This window comes from Miniopterus schreibersii (genome assembly GCF_964146895.1).
Source record: "Miniopterus schreibersii genome assembly, chromosome: 20".
Taxonomy (NCBI): domain Eukaryota; kingdom Metazoa; phylum Chordata; class Mammalia; order Chiroptera; family Miniopteridae; genus Miniopterus; species Miniopterus schreibersii.
This window is the reverse complement of record NC_138122.1, coordinates 19,685,569-19,697,572: the sequence shown is the minus strand read 5'-3', so window position 1 is coordinate 19,697,572 and position 12,004 is coordinate 19,685,569. Positions and strand designations below refer to the sequence as shown.

General features: G+C 48.0%; 1 protein-coding gene across 3 annotated transcripts in view; it reads right to left on the bottom strand.

The window, feature by feature from the left end:
• The window catches only part of ACACB (acetyl-CoA carboxylase beta), an 80,376-nt gene that overhangs the window by 56,091 nt on the left and 12,281 nt on the right, over nucleotides 1–12,004 (bottom strand). Inside the window, exon 1 of one of the 3 annotated variants that reach the window (XM_081122891.1) lies at nucleotides 6,000–6,296. The exons of 1 other annotated variant lie outside the window; for it this stretch is intronic. In XM_081122891.1, coding sequence (XP_080979017.1) covers nucleotides 6,000–6,046 — 47 coding nt within the window. In that variant the 5' untranslated portion in view covers nucleotides 6,047–6,296. Of the gene's footprint in view, nucleotides 1–5,999; nucleotides 6,297–12,004 lie in introns of those variants that run through there. One more of the 3 variants, XM_081122892.1, reaches the window with a different exon arrangement.

The following is a 12,004-nucleotide window of genomic DNA, read 5'->3' as shown; positions in this document are numbered from 1 at the left end:
TTCTACCTCTGTAACTTTCTAAATAACCTTTCTCTTATAATTTGAAAAAACAGGGAGAAATGAATGTCAGAAACACATCACATTAATATGCTGCTATAGGATATGCACTTTCAGCTAAGACTCTGTTCCCCTGGGCTTATGCGTGGTGCCTGAATGAACAAGTGAATTCTGAACAAATGATTTCTGTCCCTCAAGATAGCCGCCTCGCTGCTTCCCATAAATTGCAAGAGGCTTCTCTTCTAAAACCTCCCAGGATTGAACTGCTGCGATGCACGAGGATTTAGAGAAAGTACTTTGGAAGGTCAATATGTCTTGTAAATGTGAACAGTGCTTTTATCATAATTACATTTTGTTAACTGATAAGTAGTTCAGTCCTGTTTTTAAACAATTTCTTTACAAAAACAGGCAGATGTGGCCTGATGGCCATAATTTGCAGACCCCTGATCTAGGGAAATAGATACCAAAATGTTAACAGCAGCTGTCTCAGGGTGGCTGGATTATGGGTGGTTTCTGTTTTCTTCTCTTTGCCTATAGTTGTTAAATTTTCTGCAATGATGTATTATTTTCAATGAGGAAGAAAAGCTATTACTTTTGTAATAGGGATGCTGAAAGCCATGGCTACTACAGTATCCACTGAGTAAGTGACTCAGTTTTCTTATCTTTAAAATAAGGATAGCCCTGGCTGGGTAGCTCAGCTGGTTAGAGTCTCATCCTGAAAGGCCAAGGTTGTGGGTTCAATCCCCGGTCAGGGCACATACAAGAGTCAACCAATGAATCCATGAATAGTAGACGACAAATCAATCTCTCTCTCTCTCTCTTCCTTCCTCTCTAAAATCAATCAATCAATCAATAAACAATTAAATAAATGAGGACGATAACACGGACCTCACCGGGTTGTGAGGATTAGGTTAATACAGAGAAAGTAAGAGATGGCATCTGGCACACAGTATACTCTATATTATTATATCTTCTGATATAATAATCAGATGGGCCCGCTCCCCATCTGTCCACTCTCCCTACTTGGCCCACAGCCTCCCCGACTTTGGCCCTTGGGCTTCAGAACTCCCCCCACACAAACACTAAAACTCCAGCAACTGGACCTACAGTGCAACAAAGAAAACCTCAACCGCTGGAAGAACCACCATATGGCCTGGGGAAAACCATTCACCATCACCATTTTGATTTCAAAATTGGTGACCAAGCCCTTCCATCCGACGGGTCCCAAACCCATCGCAGCAACAGAGGCAGGTGGGCACCCATGTCCTGCCGGAGTGGCTTTTTAAGGCCCCGTCTCTGGGCTGGTGGCTATTTTTATTTGTTTTTGACAAAGTTGGAGGCCAACCGACATTGGCTCTGGAGGGCTGACCTTCGGCTGGCGCTTGGCAAGTGCGGAAGGTGACATATTTATTCCATGGCAACTTTGGAAATGGCTTTAGGTACAATTAACCATGCAACAGAGCTGTCAGGCAAACACCGAACACAGTCAGCTGCTGGGGAACAAGACTAGGGAGAAGTGCACTGGGAGGGAGGGAATAATATTCTCCAGTCACTACAGATCAAGCACAGGGGGCTTCCCACCGAATCCCTGTGCACAGCCCCGTGCACAGGAGGCCACCATCTCCTGCTCACGATGAGGAAACCAAGGCTCAGACAGGCCCACTGACCTCAGGCCCCACGGCTGGCAAGCAGAAGAGCTGGGCTTCCAGCGTGATGCTATCTGACCCTCAGAATCTAATGCTGAGGCAGAAAGCTATCTGAGATAAATGGAAATACCTCTATTGTCTGGACCTTAAAGAACAAGCACTTATATTTGAGAGGTACTCAACTGGGGGCGAGTTTACTCTCCAAGGACATACAGCAATATCTGCAGACATGTTTGGTTGTCACATTTGGAGGCTGCTACTGGTATCTAGTGGACAGAGGCTGGGGATGTTGTTCAGTGTCCTGCGAAGCACAGGACAGCCCCCACAACAAAGAATTACAGGGCCCCCAAATTCAACAGTCTGAAGTTGAGTAACCCTGGTAGACCAGAGTCATCCTCTAAGGCTTTGAGTCTGGAGTCTACTATTTGTGACCTGTGTAATCTTGGGAAAGTTGCTTCAATACTCCATGTCTCAGTTCCCTCAAAGGATAGAGAGTGTGTCCAGGGTTCATGGCCTGCAGTAAAGAGCTTTAGCTTGGGCATCTCTCTGCAGGGGAGTCATTCATTATAAGGGCCCCAATATGGCCCTGGCCAGGTAGCTCAGTTGCTTAGAGCATCATCCTGATACGCCAAGGTTGCCAGTTCGATTCCCAGTCAGGGCACATACAAGAATCAACCAATGAGTGCATCAATAAGTGGAACAACAAATTGTTTCACTCTCTCTAAAAATCAATCGGAAAAATATCCAATGGGAAAAACAACAAAAGTCTCCCCAGGAAATTCTAATGTACGGGGAGGGCCGAGAACCACAGATAGATCCACAGATAGATCGACATAGACTGCTGGCCTTAGTTCTGAGCAGAATTCCCACGGCAGGGATGTCACCCATCATAGATCATGGGGCACTATGGGACTCAGTGAAGACCAGACTCTTCTGCCTTCCCTTCCCCAACTTTATTTCATCCCATTCAACTCAAGTCTCTTCCAAGAAGCCCTTCTCCAACCACTCTGACCCACATGCATTTCTCCATCCTCTGAACTCTGGCCCTGTTTGCACAGCGAGGGATGCCGGTCAGCATTTGGGATCTTGCCTTCCTACTACTTCTGGCTCCGTAGTATGTGGTCCAGCCTTCAGGGCAGGATCCCAAAGGCCTCCTGACTACACAGACCTCTTTCACAACACAACTGTTGTTACTGCTATCAGTTGTGCAAATGTTTGTGCTGACCTTGGACAGCGCTCAAGGCCAGCAGCTCCTGAGTGCTGGGCATCAGTCAGGCACAGTGCTCGGCTCCAGGGCTGGACAGTCTCAAGAACCCTGGAAAAGCCTATTAAGAATTAGCACCATTGACAGACAAGGAAACTGAGGTCAAAGGGTGGATGGCATTTGCTCAACATTACACAGCTCGGTGGCAGAGTGAAGCTAACTCCATCTTCTTTGCAAGTCTTAAGCTAAGAGAAGAACCATGCAGCGACCCAATAAAGTATCTTCATATTATTATAATATGGTGACTACATGGCCTGAATTTGCAGGGACAATTCTAATTTCTTACAAGTTTATCCTTTTGGATTAAAGTGGTTTATGAAAGGTTTTTTTTTTAATTAAAGTGTGCAATTAAATGTTACTCAACACTTGCCCGGCCAGATGGCTTAGCTGGTTTGCTGGATTGCTGTCCCGTGCACCAAAAGGTTGCAGGTTCACATCCTGATCAGGGCACATACCTAGGTTGCGGGTTCGACCTCCGGTCGGGGAGTGTGTGTGAGGCAGCCGATCAATGTTTCTCTCTCACATTGATGCTTCTCTCTCTCTCCCTTCCTCTCTCCCTAAAATCAGGAGACATATCCTCAGGTGAAGATCAAAATAAATAAGTAAATAAATAAAAAATAAATGTGATTCAACACTTATATGTTAAACTTCGGAAGTAAACAGCTTTACAGATCAGAAAAAAAGGTATCCTTTGTAGGCCACATGGCCTGCTTTGGATGTTTTTGCCAGGAGTTAATTCAGGGCTCCAAATGTGGGAGAAATGTGACCTCCATGCTCAACAAAAGACTCAGTGAGTAAGAAGGATCCAAACTCATACTCCTGGCCCCTCTGCAGGCCGTTTGCTCAGCAACACCCTGAGCGCCCCCAGGAGGGTCCCCTGAAGACTCTGTCAGCCTCCTCTTCGGAAGGACCAAATAACTACAAGGTCAGCCTCCCTCCTGGCAGCTGGCCACATGTCTGGGACGTGTCTCTTGACTTTTCTGAATACCCCATCAAGGGAATTAAACCACCGCTGAGTTCCTTCCAGCTCCAACAGTCCTCACTCCCTGGCATGCTCAGGAGCTTCAGTAACTAGGTTTTAGCGGAGGCCTTTAATCTCCTGACTAGTCCAACATTAGAAGAGGGCTCTTAACTTTTTTGAGTGCTCTTAAAGCAGTAGAAACTGGCTGCCTATAGAGCTCTTTGGGTGACAGACTGAGCACGAATCTGGGTTATGTTCTCACTGGCACTGAGCGCCTTGGTTTCCTCGTCTATAAAATGGGGATGAGCCCTGGCCGGTGAGGCTCAGTAGTTGAGCATCGGCCTGTGTACTAAAAGGTCACCAGTTCAATTCCCAGTCAGGGCACAAACCCAGGTTGCAGGTGTGATCTGAGTCAGGGTACATGCAGGAGGCAACCGATTGATGTTTCTCTCTCACATTCATGTTTCCCTCTCTCCCTCTCCCTTCCTCTCTCTACAATCAATAAAAACATATTAAAAATAAAATGGAGATGACAGCACCCGCTTAGCGCCCCCTGGTGGTGGTGAAAAGATGCCATGAGCGCGCACCTACAAAGCTTTCAGCCTGGCATGCTGAAAGCACACCACCAATGGTAGCAGTTAATACTGTTGCGGTCCCTAGGCCTTGAAAACATCCAGCTTCCCCACTGGATCAAGCTCCCAGAAGGCAGAGGTCCTTTTCAAGAATTTTAAAGGAATATTATGAACCTGATAAAAAGCATGATGCACAACAAAGGCTGACAACTATTTTCTGTAAAGGACCAGGTAGTAAATACTCTAGGTTTTATGGCCCAGTCTCTGTACCACTACTTACTTAACTCTGCCCTTGAAGTTTGAAAGCAGCCGTAGACAATACATAAACGACGAGCATGGCTGTGTTCCAGTGAAACTTTATCTATAGACACCGAAAGTTAAATTTCATGTAATTTTTACATATCCCCAAATAGTATTCTTCTTTTGATTTCTTTTTTATTTAACCATCTAAACGTTTAAAATCATTCTTTACTGGCAAACCATACAAAACTAGGTTGCGGGCCACAGCCAGCTGAGCCAGCTGTAGAGCATGTAATGTCGAGTGAAAACAGCAAGTTGCAGTGCAATCAATATGTTCTGTATGCTTCGAGCTCATACGTCAAAACATACCTGCATGGTAAAAAAGGCTGTAGGGAGGGATACACAGCAACTGTTAATAAGCACCATGGGGCACGGGGGATGGGTGATTTCTGTTCCTCCCTTCTGCTTATCTAGAATTGTCTGAATTTTCAACAACAAACATAGCATTACGTTGGTAATTTTTGTTGTTGTTTTGGTTTTTGGGTTTTTTGTTAATACTCACCGAGGATATTTTTTTCATTGATTTTTTTTTTTTTTTTTCTTTTAGAGTGTAAGGGAGGGGTGGGGGAGAGACAGAGAGAGAGAAACATCGGACCTGCAACCAAGCTCGGTGCCCTTGACCGGGAATTGAACCTGAGACCCTTCTGTCGACGCTCTAACCACAGGAGCCACACCAGCGAGGGCGGTAGTTTTAAAAAATGCAATAAAATGAAGACACGCGCGCGCACACACACGCAAAGAAATCCAGCACGTGGGCCTAGGAATCAATGCACAGAAATGCCTACACTACCCTGCTCAGGAAAGAACCTTTCCACGTGATGCCTACTCAGGGGGCGCGTGGGTTCGCCCCGGGCTTTTCACAATCACGGGGGGGGGGGGGGGGGTTCAGACAGACCCGCCTTCTCCGACCATCATCGTGATCAAGTCTAAGGGGAGGGGGGGGTAAGCGGGGCCCTCCCCGCAACCTTGAGGCACCTGTGTGCTCCTCAATGCCCTCCTCCAACAACGTCACTGCCAAACCCGGCCTCCTCTCCAACCGCCGAGGCCAGATAGTGTTGCGTGTTTTTTTTTTTTTTTGCGAGGAGGGCTCCACCTCCCAGGCCACCAAACTGGGGGTGGGGGCGGGGGGGCCGGGCAAGAGCTGGGGTGGCGCTAAGAGCCTGACTTCACCCGGGGTAGCGGGAAGTGCGCAGAGCGAGCGCAGCCCTAAGTTTGTGAAAAGGTAACTCAACGGTCATTAAAAACACAGTTTCACTTACTTGACTTTGCGATCGGGGAAACAGACCTTGCACTTGGCAGGACTCATGTTGACAGCCCCGCGGGCCAATCCACTGCGCCCCCGCTGGGATGCAGAGCACGCGTCCCCCCCTTAACCCCCTGGAGCGGACCCGGGCGCCGGGGCCCAGCGCGGCAGGCAGGTCGCGACCAAGAGGCGCAGGGACGGTCCTAGAGCGCCGCTCGCGCCCGGCGGCCCAGCAGCCTGCAGGCGACCGACTGGGCGCCGCGCTTCCTCCATCCCGACAGGCCGCCGGCGCGCAACTGTCCGGGGCGGACCCGCCAGCCCAGGCCCCGCCCTCGCCCCGCCCCGCCCCGCGCGGACTCCGCCTCCCGGGAAGGTCCCGCCCCCCCGGGCCCTCCAATCGCGGAGGCGCAGCTGACCTTGGCCTTGCAAAAAAAAAGGCAAAACAAAACAAACCAAAAACAAGACATCTGGGCGAACAGGGAAAGATCTAGGTCGGCCTCCCCCTACAGATCTGCGGCTGGAAAAAACTTGCAAACGGGGCGCTGGAATATTCATGCGGCCGGGAAGCGGCGGGAAACGCGGGCATCTGAAAGGTGAGTTGGCGGTCACCACGGTGCCTGGGAAAACGCCCTGTAGACAAGTCAACTTTGGGCGGCCAGGCTCCCGTTTGTACTTATCCTTCCACCTCTACTTCCACGGACGTGTTTGCTCCATGCCCCGGCCTCCTGTTCCCTCCCCGCAGTGAACTTTCTAGCACATACTTTGAACCATCCTGGTCCCCTTCTAAAGTGAGGGCCTCCTAGACCGGGAAGACCCCCCAAATAAGCTTCTTTCTGGTAAGATGAACATTTACTGAGTGCTTTTTTTGTGCCTTCGTCTCATTTAACCCTCGCAGCAATCCTATTTTTATACCCATAATGCAGAGATGTATGTTGCCCAAGGTTGACAGCTGGTGACTTGAACCCAGGCAGAATGAACGAATGAATTATTGCTTCTCAAAGTAAGTCATAATAAATAAAAAGGATCCTTAACATTGCCTAGAAAATACTGCGATAATAAATGTAGCCTATGTTCATAGCAAACAAACAAACAAAAAATAATAAATGTTTGCAAATGATTCCCTTCAAAACACAAAGCCAGAGCCACACCTCCAGGGGGTACCATCTACATGACCAGAAAAGGAACAGCGACATTCCACTGGAGTTGTATTAGCAGCCCTGCCTGAGGGCACTGGTTAGTTGTACTTTAACCATATATTAAGTAACGTTTCAACAATAGGTTAAAAAATAGGCCCTGGCAGGGTAGTTCAGTTGGTTAGATACCCCAATACCCCAAGATTGCAGGTTGGATCCCCAGTCAGGGCACATACAGGAATTAACCAATGAATGCATAAATAAGTGGAACAACAAATCAGTGTTTCTCTCTCCCTTCCTCTCTCTCTAAAATCAAGCAATAAAAAATTTTTTAAAAAGCAAACAATAGGTTAGAAAATAAATAAAACAGGTAAACAAAATTCTCAGTTCTTCAGAGTTTCTAGAATGTTCTTTGTGGCCTCGCCTTCAGTCCCCTCCAAAAAGAAACCCACCTTAAGCTGATATATTTTTTTTAAATTTCAGACCAAAACCAAGACGTATTTGCCCCCCCAATGATCCAAATTTAAATGTAACCACCTCAAAATAGGGAAAACAATTAAAGTCAGGAAATTAAGGTTTTCCAAAACAACCCATCCTACCCAAAGTCAGTTAGGATCACGCAGGAGAGAACTCTCACCAGTTTATTTGCCTTGCTCTAGATTTTTATTCTCTGTTGAGAAAACCCAACACTCATTGAACACTGTGCGAATGTTTTAACTTCTCTGCTCATACATCCTAACACACCTAGCTTTACCCAGGGCTCTCAAGAAAGGGATTTCATTTAGATGGCGTGTCATCAGAGTGATGATGACTTGGCTTTTCCTCTGCCTGCATTATCAGGGAATGAAAGATGAGAAGGAAAGATCAGACACCCCTACGCATAACACCACCGTTACACAAACATCAGAACTTGTGATTTTCAATGAAACAGTTCAAGCTTGGCTGTACTTGCAACCCGATGCTATAAGCTCTTCTCCTCAGACTTATCAGAGGCTAAATTTAACGTGTTGGTATTGCAGAGGGAAAACCCAGGTCGGAGACGGCACACACACAGTCAACAAGAACATGCACATGCAGTTGACTAAGACATGTGGAAAGACATGAGCAATGACTGGCCTCGGGCCTCTCCCTGCTCGCTGCGTGACCCTGAGCAAACCCCTTCTCTCCGCTTCCTCTTCCGTAAAATCACTGACATATAATGTAAAATAATCCCTTTCAGTATATGATGGGGGAAATATAACAGCAAGTATAGGGCAGAAGTGAAAGATTTTTCTAAAACAGGATGCTGATACTTAAGGGGAAAGGGGAAAGTCAGAATGTTTAGTCACTCTGTACCCTGTATTAATATAATAGCCTCAATATTCACTCCACAAATAGAATGGAAATAAAGGGGCCCCCTTTATCCCTGGCTCCCAGAGAACATCTTAGGAACTAAAGAAATTAGGAAATGGGGAGTCTGTCAGTCCTTTCCTAAATTAATGAATGAATAAATAAAGACATTATAGAAAGATCCGTTGCATTCCATTTAGAGACAAATACAAATATTTATAGAAAGTTTAAAGTTTTATGAGCTGCTCACTACGCGGAGCTGATGAGAAAAGGTATGGATGGCAACCACGAACGGGAAGGGGCTGGGGAGGTGCCCCCTGCAAGGCCACCCAGGATGCTATTTGGGACATGGAGGTGATGCAGGTCCCAGGTGTCAGTTTCCTTTCCTGTGTGCCTTCACTCCCTGGCAGGGCTCCCTCCGTCATGTCCAGACCCCACAGACCCTCACTTGCCTTCCCGGGATTTGAGGTGTGCGTTGCAAATCTCTCAAACCCAACACTCCCATGTGGAAGTGAGCATTTTGGGGAACGGCAGAGAAAAGCCCCAGCACCTGTCTGCTGGTTGGTATTTTATCCTGTATCAGGGACACTTCACCTGCCTTTTTAATTCCCCTTCCTTCTCCGTGGACACAGGTTGCCATACCTTAGAAGTACAGTCCTGGAGAGCCATGACCGCAGGCAAGCACTGTAGGAGATGCCCATTCAACGGATAGCAACTGAGGCAGCCTGGGGCCATCCACTCCGGGCACTTCCTCCCGTATGATCTCAACACATTTCCAAGGTAGACCAAGGTATTATCCTGCTCCAACAGAGAAGGAAACTGCAGCTCAGAGAGGTCATGGGACTGATCTGAGAGCTGAACCCAGACCTGTCTGACTGCGGGTCCTGGGCCCTTACTATGACACTGTGCTTTGCATTTAATGACAATGACTGCACGGTCAGCACTGCTTTAAGTGCTGTGCTCATAGTAACTCAACTAAGCCTGACACTGGCCCTGTGAGGTAGCTGCCACTGTGGCCTCATTTTAGAGGATGCTGATGCACAGAAAGGCGATGGCTCAGCCCCAGGTCTCACGATGGCTGAGCGATGGCTGAGCGGCTGAGCAGAGGAGTGAGCAGGCCAGTCCTCAGTCAGCTGGCCTCCAGCGTGAGTGCTCTTCACTCCGCCACTCCCTCCACCCACGAAGGGAAATGTTCTGGGCTCGAGCCTCTCAGCCCCTACCCTGTCCTCCCTGAGGGAAGGGGCCAGCTCTCATCGTTCATGTGTCCATAGTGCTAAACTACAGTGCCTGGCACCCACCCTCGGGGCTGCAAGAAATGCTCCCAAGCCAATGAATGGAGGGGACAACACTTAACTACTCCTCTTGACCAGTTCCTCTCTTAGCTTGTCCTTAACTTGCCTGGAACCCAGACCCTCTGCGGTCACAGGCAAAGGAGAAAATGATTATACATTAATAAGCTTTTTCCAGTTTTCCAGCTGCTCTCTTTCCCCGTCTCCCAGCCCCCATCTACACCCCCCCTCCCCCCATACACAGAGAAACAAAAGCAAAGACTGTTAGAGCCACAAAGGACCTCAGAGCATCCAGTCTGGCCCAGAAAGGGTAGGTGACGTCGCCAAGATCACACAGCAGAATGGCTGCTTGAGAAATTGCCCAGTCTCCTGACTCTTCCACTAATGGAAAGAACAGGTTAGAAGGAGGGTGGAGGTGCCTTGCCGGGAGGGCCCAGGTTAGAGGACAACATCATTACTGGGAGTTTTCAGACCACTTTCTATCTGCATCTGTGGGGGGGTCTGGGTTCAAATGGTGCTCTGGGCCTACAGTGATCTTACTGGGAGACCTCAGACAGACCCCTGAACCTCTCCAGGCCTCAGCTTCTTATCTAGGAAGGGAGATCACTGGTCGACTCTTCCCCCAATCGTACCACATAGAGACAACAGTTATTAATTATTTGGAGACACACATTTATTAAGCACAAGCATTTTTTGTGTATGCTTATTATGGGCCAGGAATGTCCTAAGCATGTTACATACACGTGTCCATAATCCTTTTTCCGAAACTCCCAGGACCCCATGGGCTTTGGAATTTGGAACTGGGGAATTTCTTTTTCTTTTAGGAAGGTAACACTTTATGTTACACATTTTCCCATTAATATTTCAGCAGCCGAAGGTAGGGACATTCACACAAAATGAGATAAAGACTATAAATAACTTCACAACTATTCTAGGCAGATTTGCTGGTAAATGAGTTCACCGCCAACTCATGAACTTGAGTTTCGCAACTTTAAATCTCAGGACGGAGTTGCACAATCCTGAACCCATCCCGAACCCCTCAGTCCACACATGCACCCCAAGGGGCAGCACCATTAGGATAACAAGCCTGTAAGAGGTGGCTTTGAACCTGGTATCTCACCCCAGGCCCACTGTGCCCTAACCGCACTGCTGCTTGTTAAACGAAATGGGACAACCTGTAGCCTTCGTCTCATAGTATGTGAGCATCTATTTTGCCAAATCATGTCATGTTCTCTTCACCTCTATTTCTAAGGGTTGCATGGGGATTCCAACCCACGGGAACTTCTTCTGAGAGTGAGGAAAGGCCAAGCACCAAGCCCTGGCCTGGGATGAACCCAGAAGGGAAGAGACTGTGTGGGGGAGGGGAGACCTGAACAGACAGCACAAAGCCATTGGGTCTGTAATTTTAGCCAGCCCTGGTCGGGTGGGAAAATGGAAGGGAAGGGGGAGTCATAATGAGCTAATTACATTAAAAACAGAAGAAAAAATCAAAATTGGAGTTTAACCCTGGAACTAGGCTACAAAGTCACAAGATTTCTGCCAAAAAAAATTATATGCATACATTCTACTTCTGCTAAAGAGCAACAACAAAATGTCTATTCATCCATCCATCCATCCATCCATCCATCCATCCATCCATCCCCAGACTCATTCATCAAGTGCTGAGCACGCCCTGGATGACTCTCCAGGCCTTTTGTTTCCTGTCTGAGAAACGGAAGGAGTCAGAGCCGGGCTGGAAGAACTAGTCCAAGCCCTTACTCTGTTTCCATTTTGCCAAAACTGAGCCCAAAAGGTTAAGAGGTTTGCCTGAGGGTGCAGACTACTGAGCCACGTATCAAGAGAAAAACACAATAATAATAAAGGGAACTTCCTAGAACTCACAGGAACTCCGTCACCACGTCTGCCTTCCATGACAGGCTTCATTTCCTTGACGCTCCAGCTGGTGGCAGGCCGCTAGCGTGCCAGCCTGCACCCCAAACTCAAAGACCCACATCTGGTAGGTGAAGTGGGTGGCTGGTGGGTAGAGGACAGGCCTAGGAAAGAAGCTGGGGAGGAATCTACTGCTCCTTAAGCTCCTACTGTGACCAAATGCTGTACATACTTTACAAGCATCAACCCATTTAACCCCTTCAACATTCTGCAGATGAGGGGCAGAGGTGGGAGAGATGAATGTCAAGCCCAAGGTCACACAGTGGGGGGAGGGGGAGCGTGGCAGAGCCAGGGTTGAATCAGGTGTTCTTGGTACGAGACCCTGAAGCCTTCTTTTAACC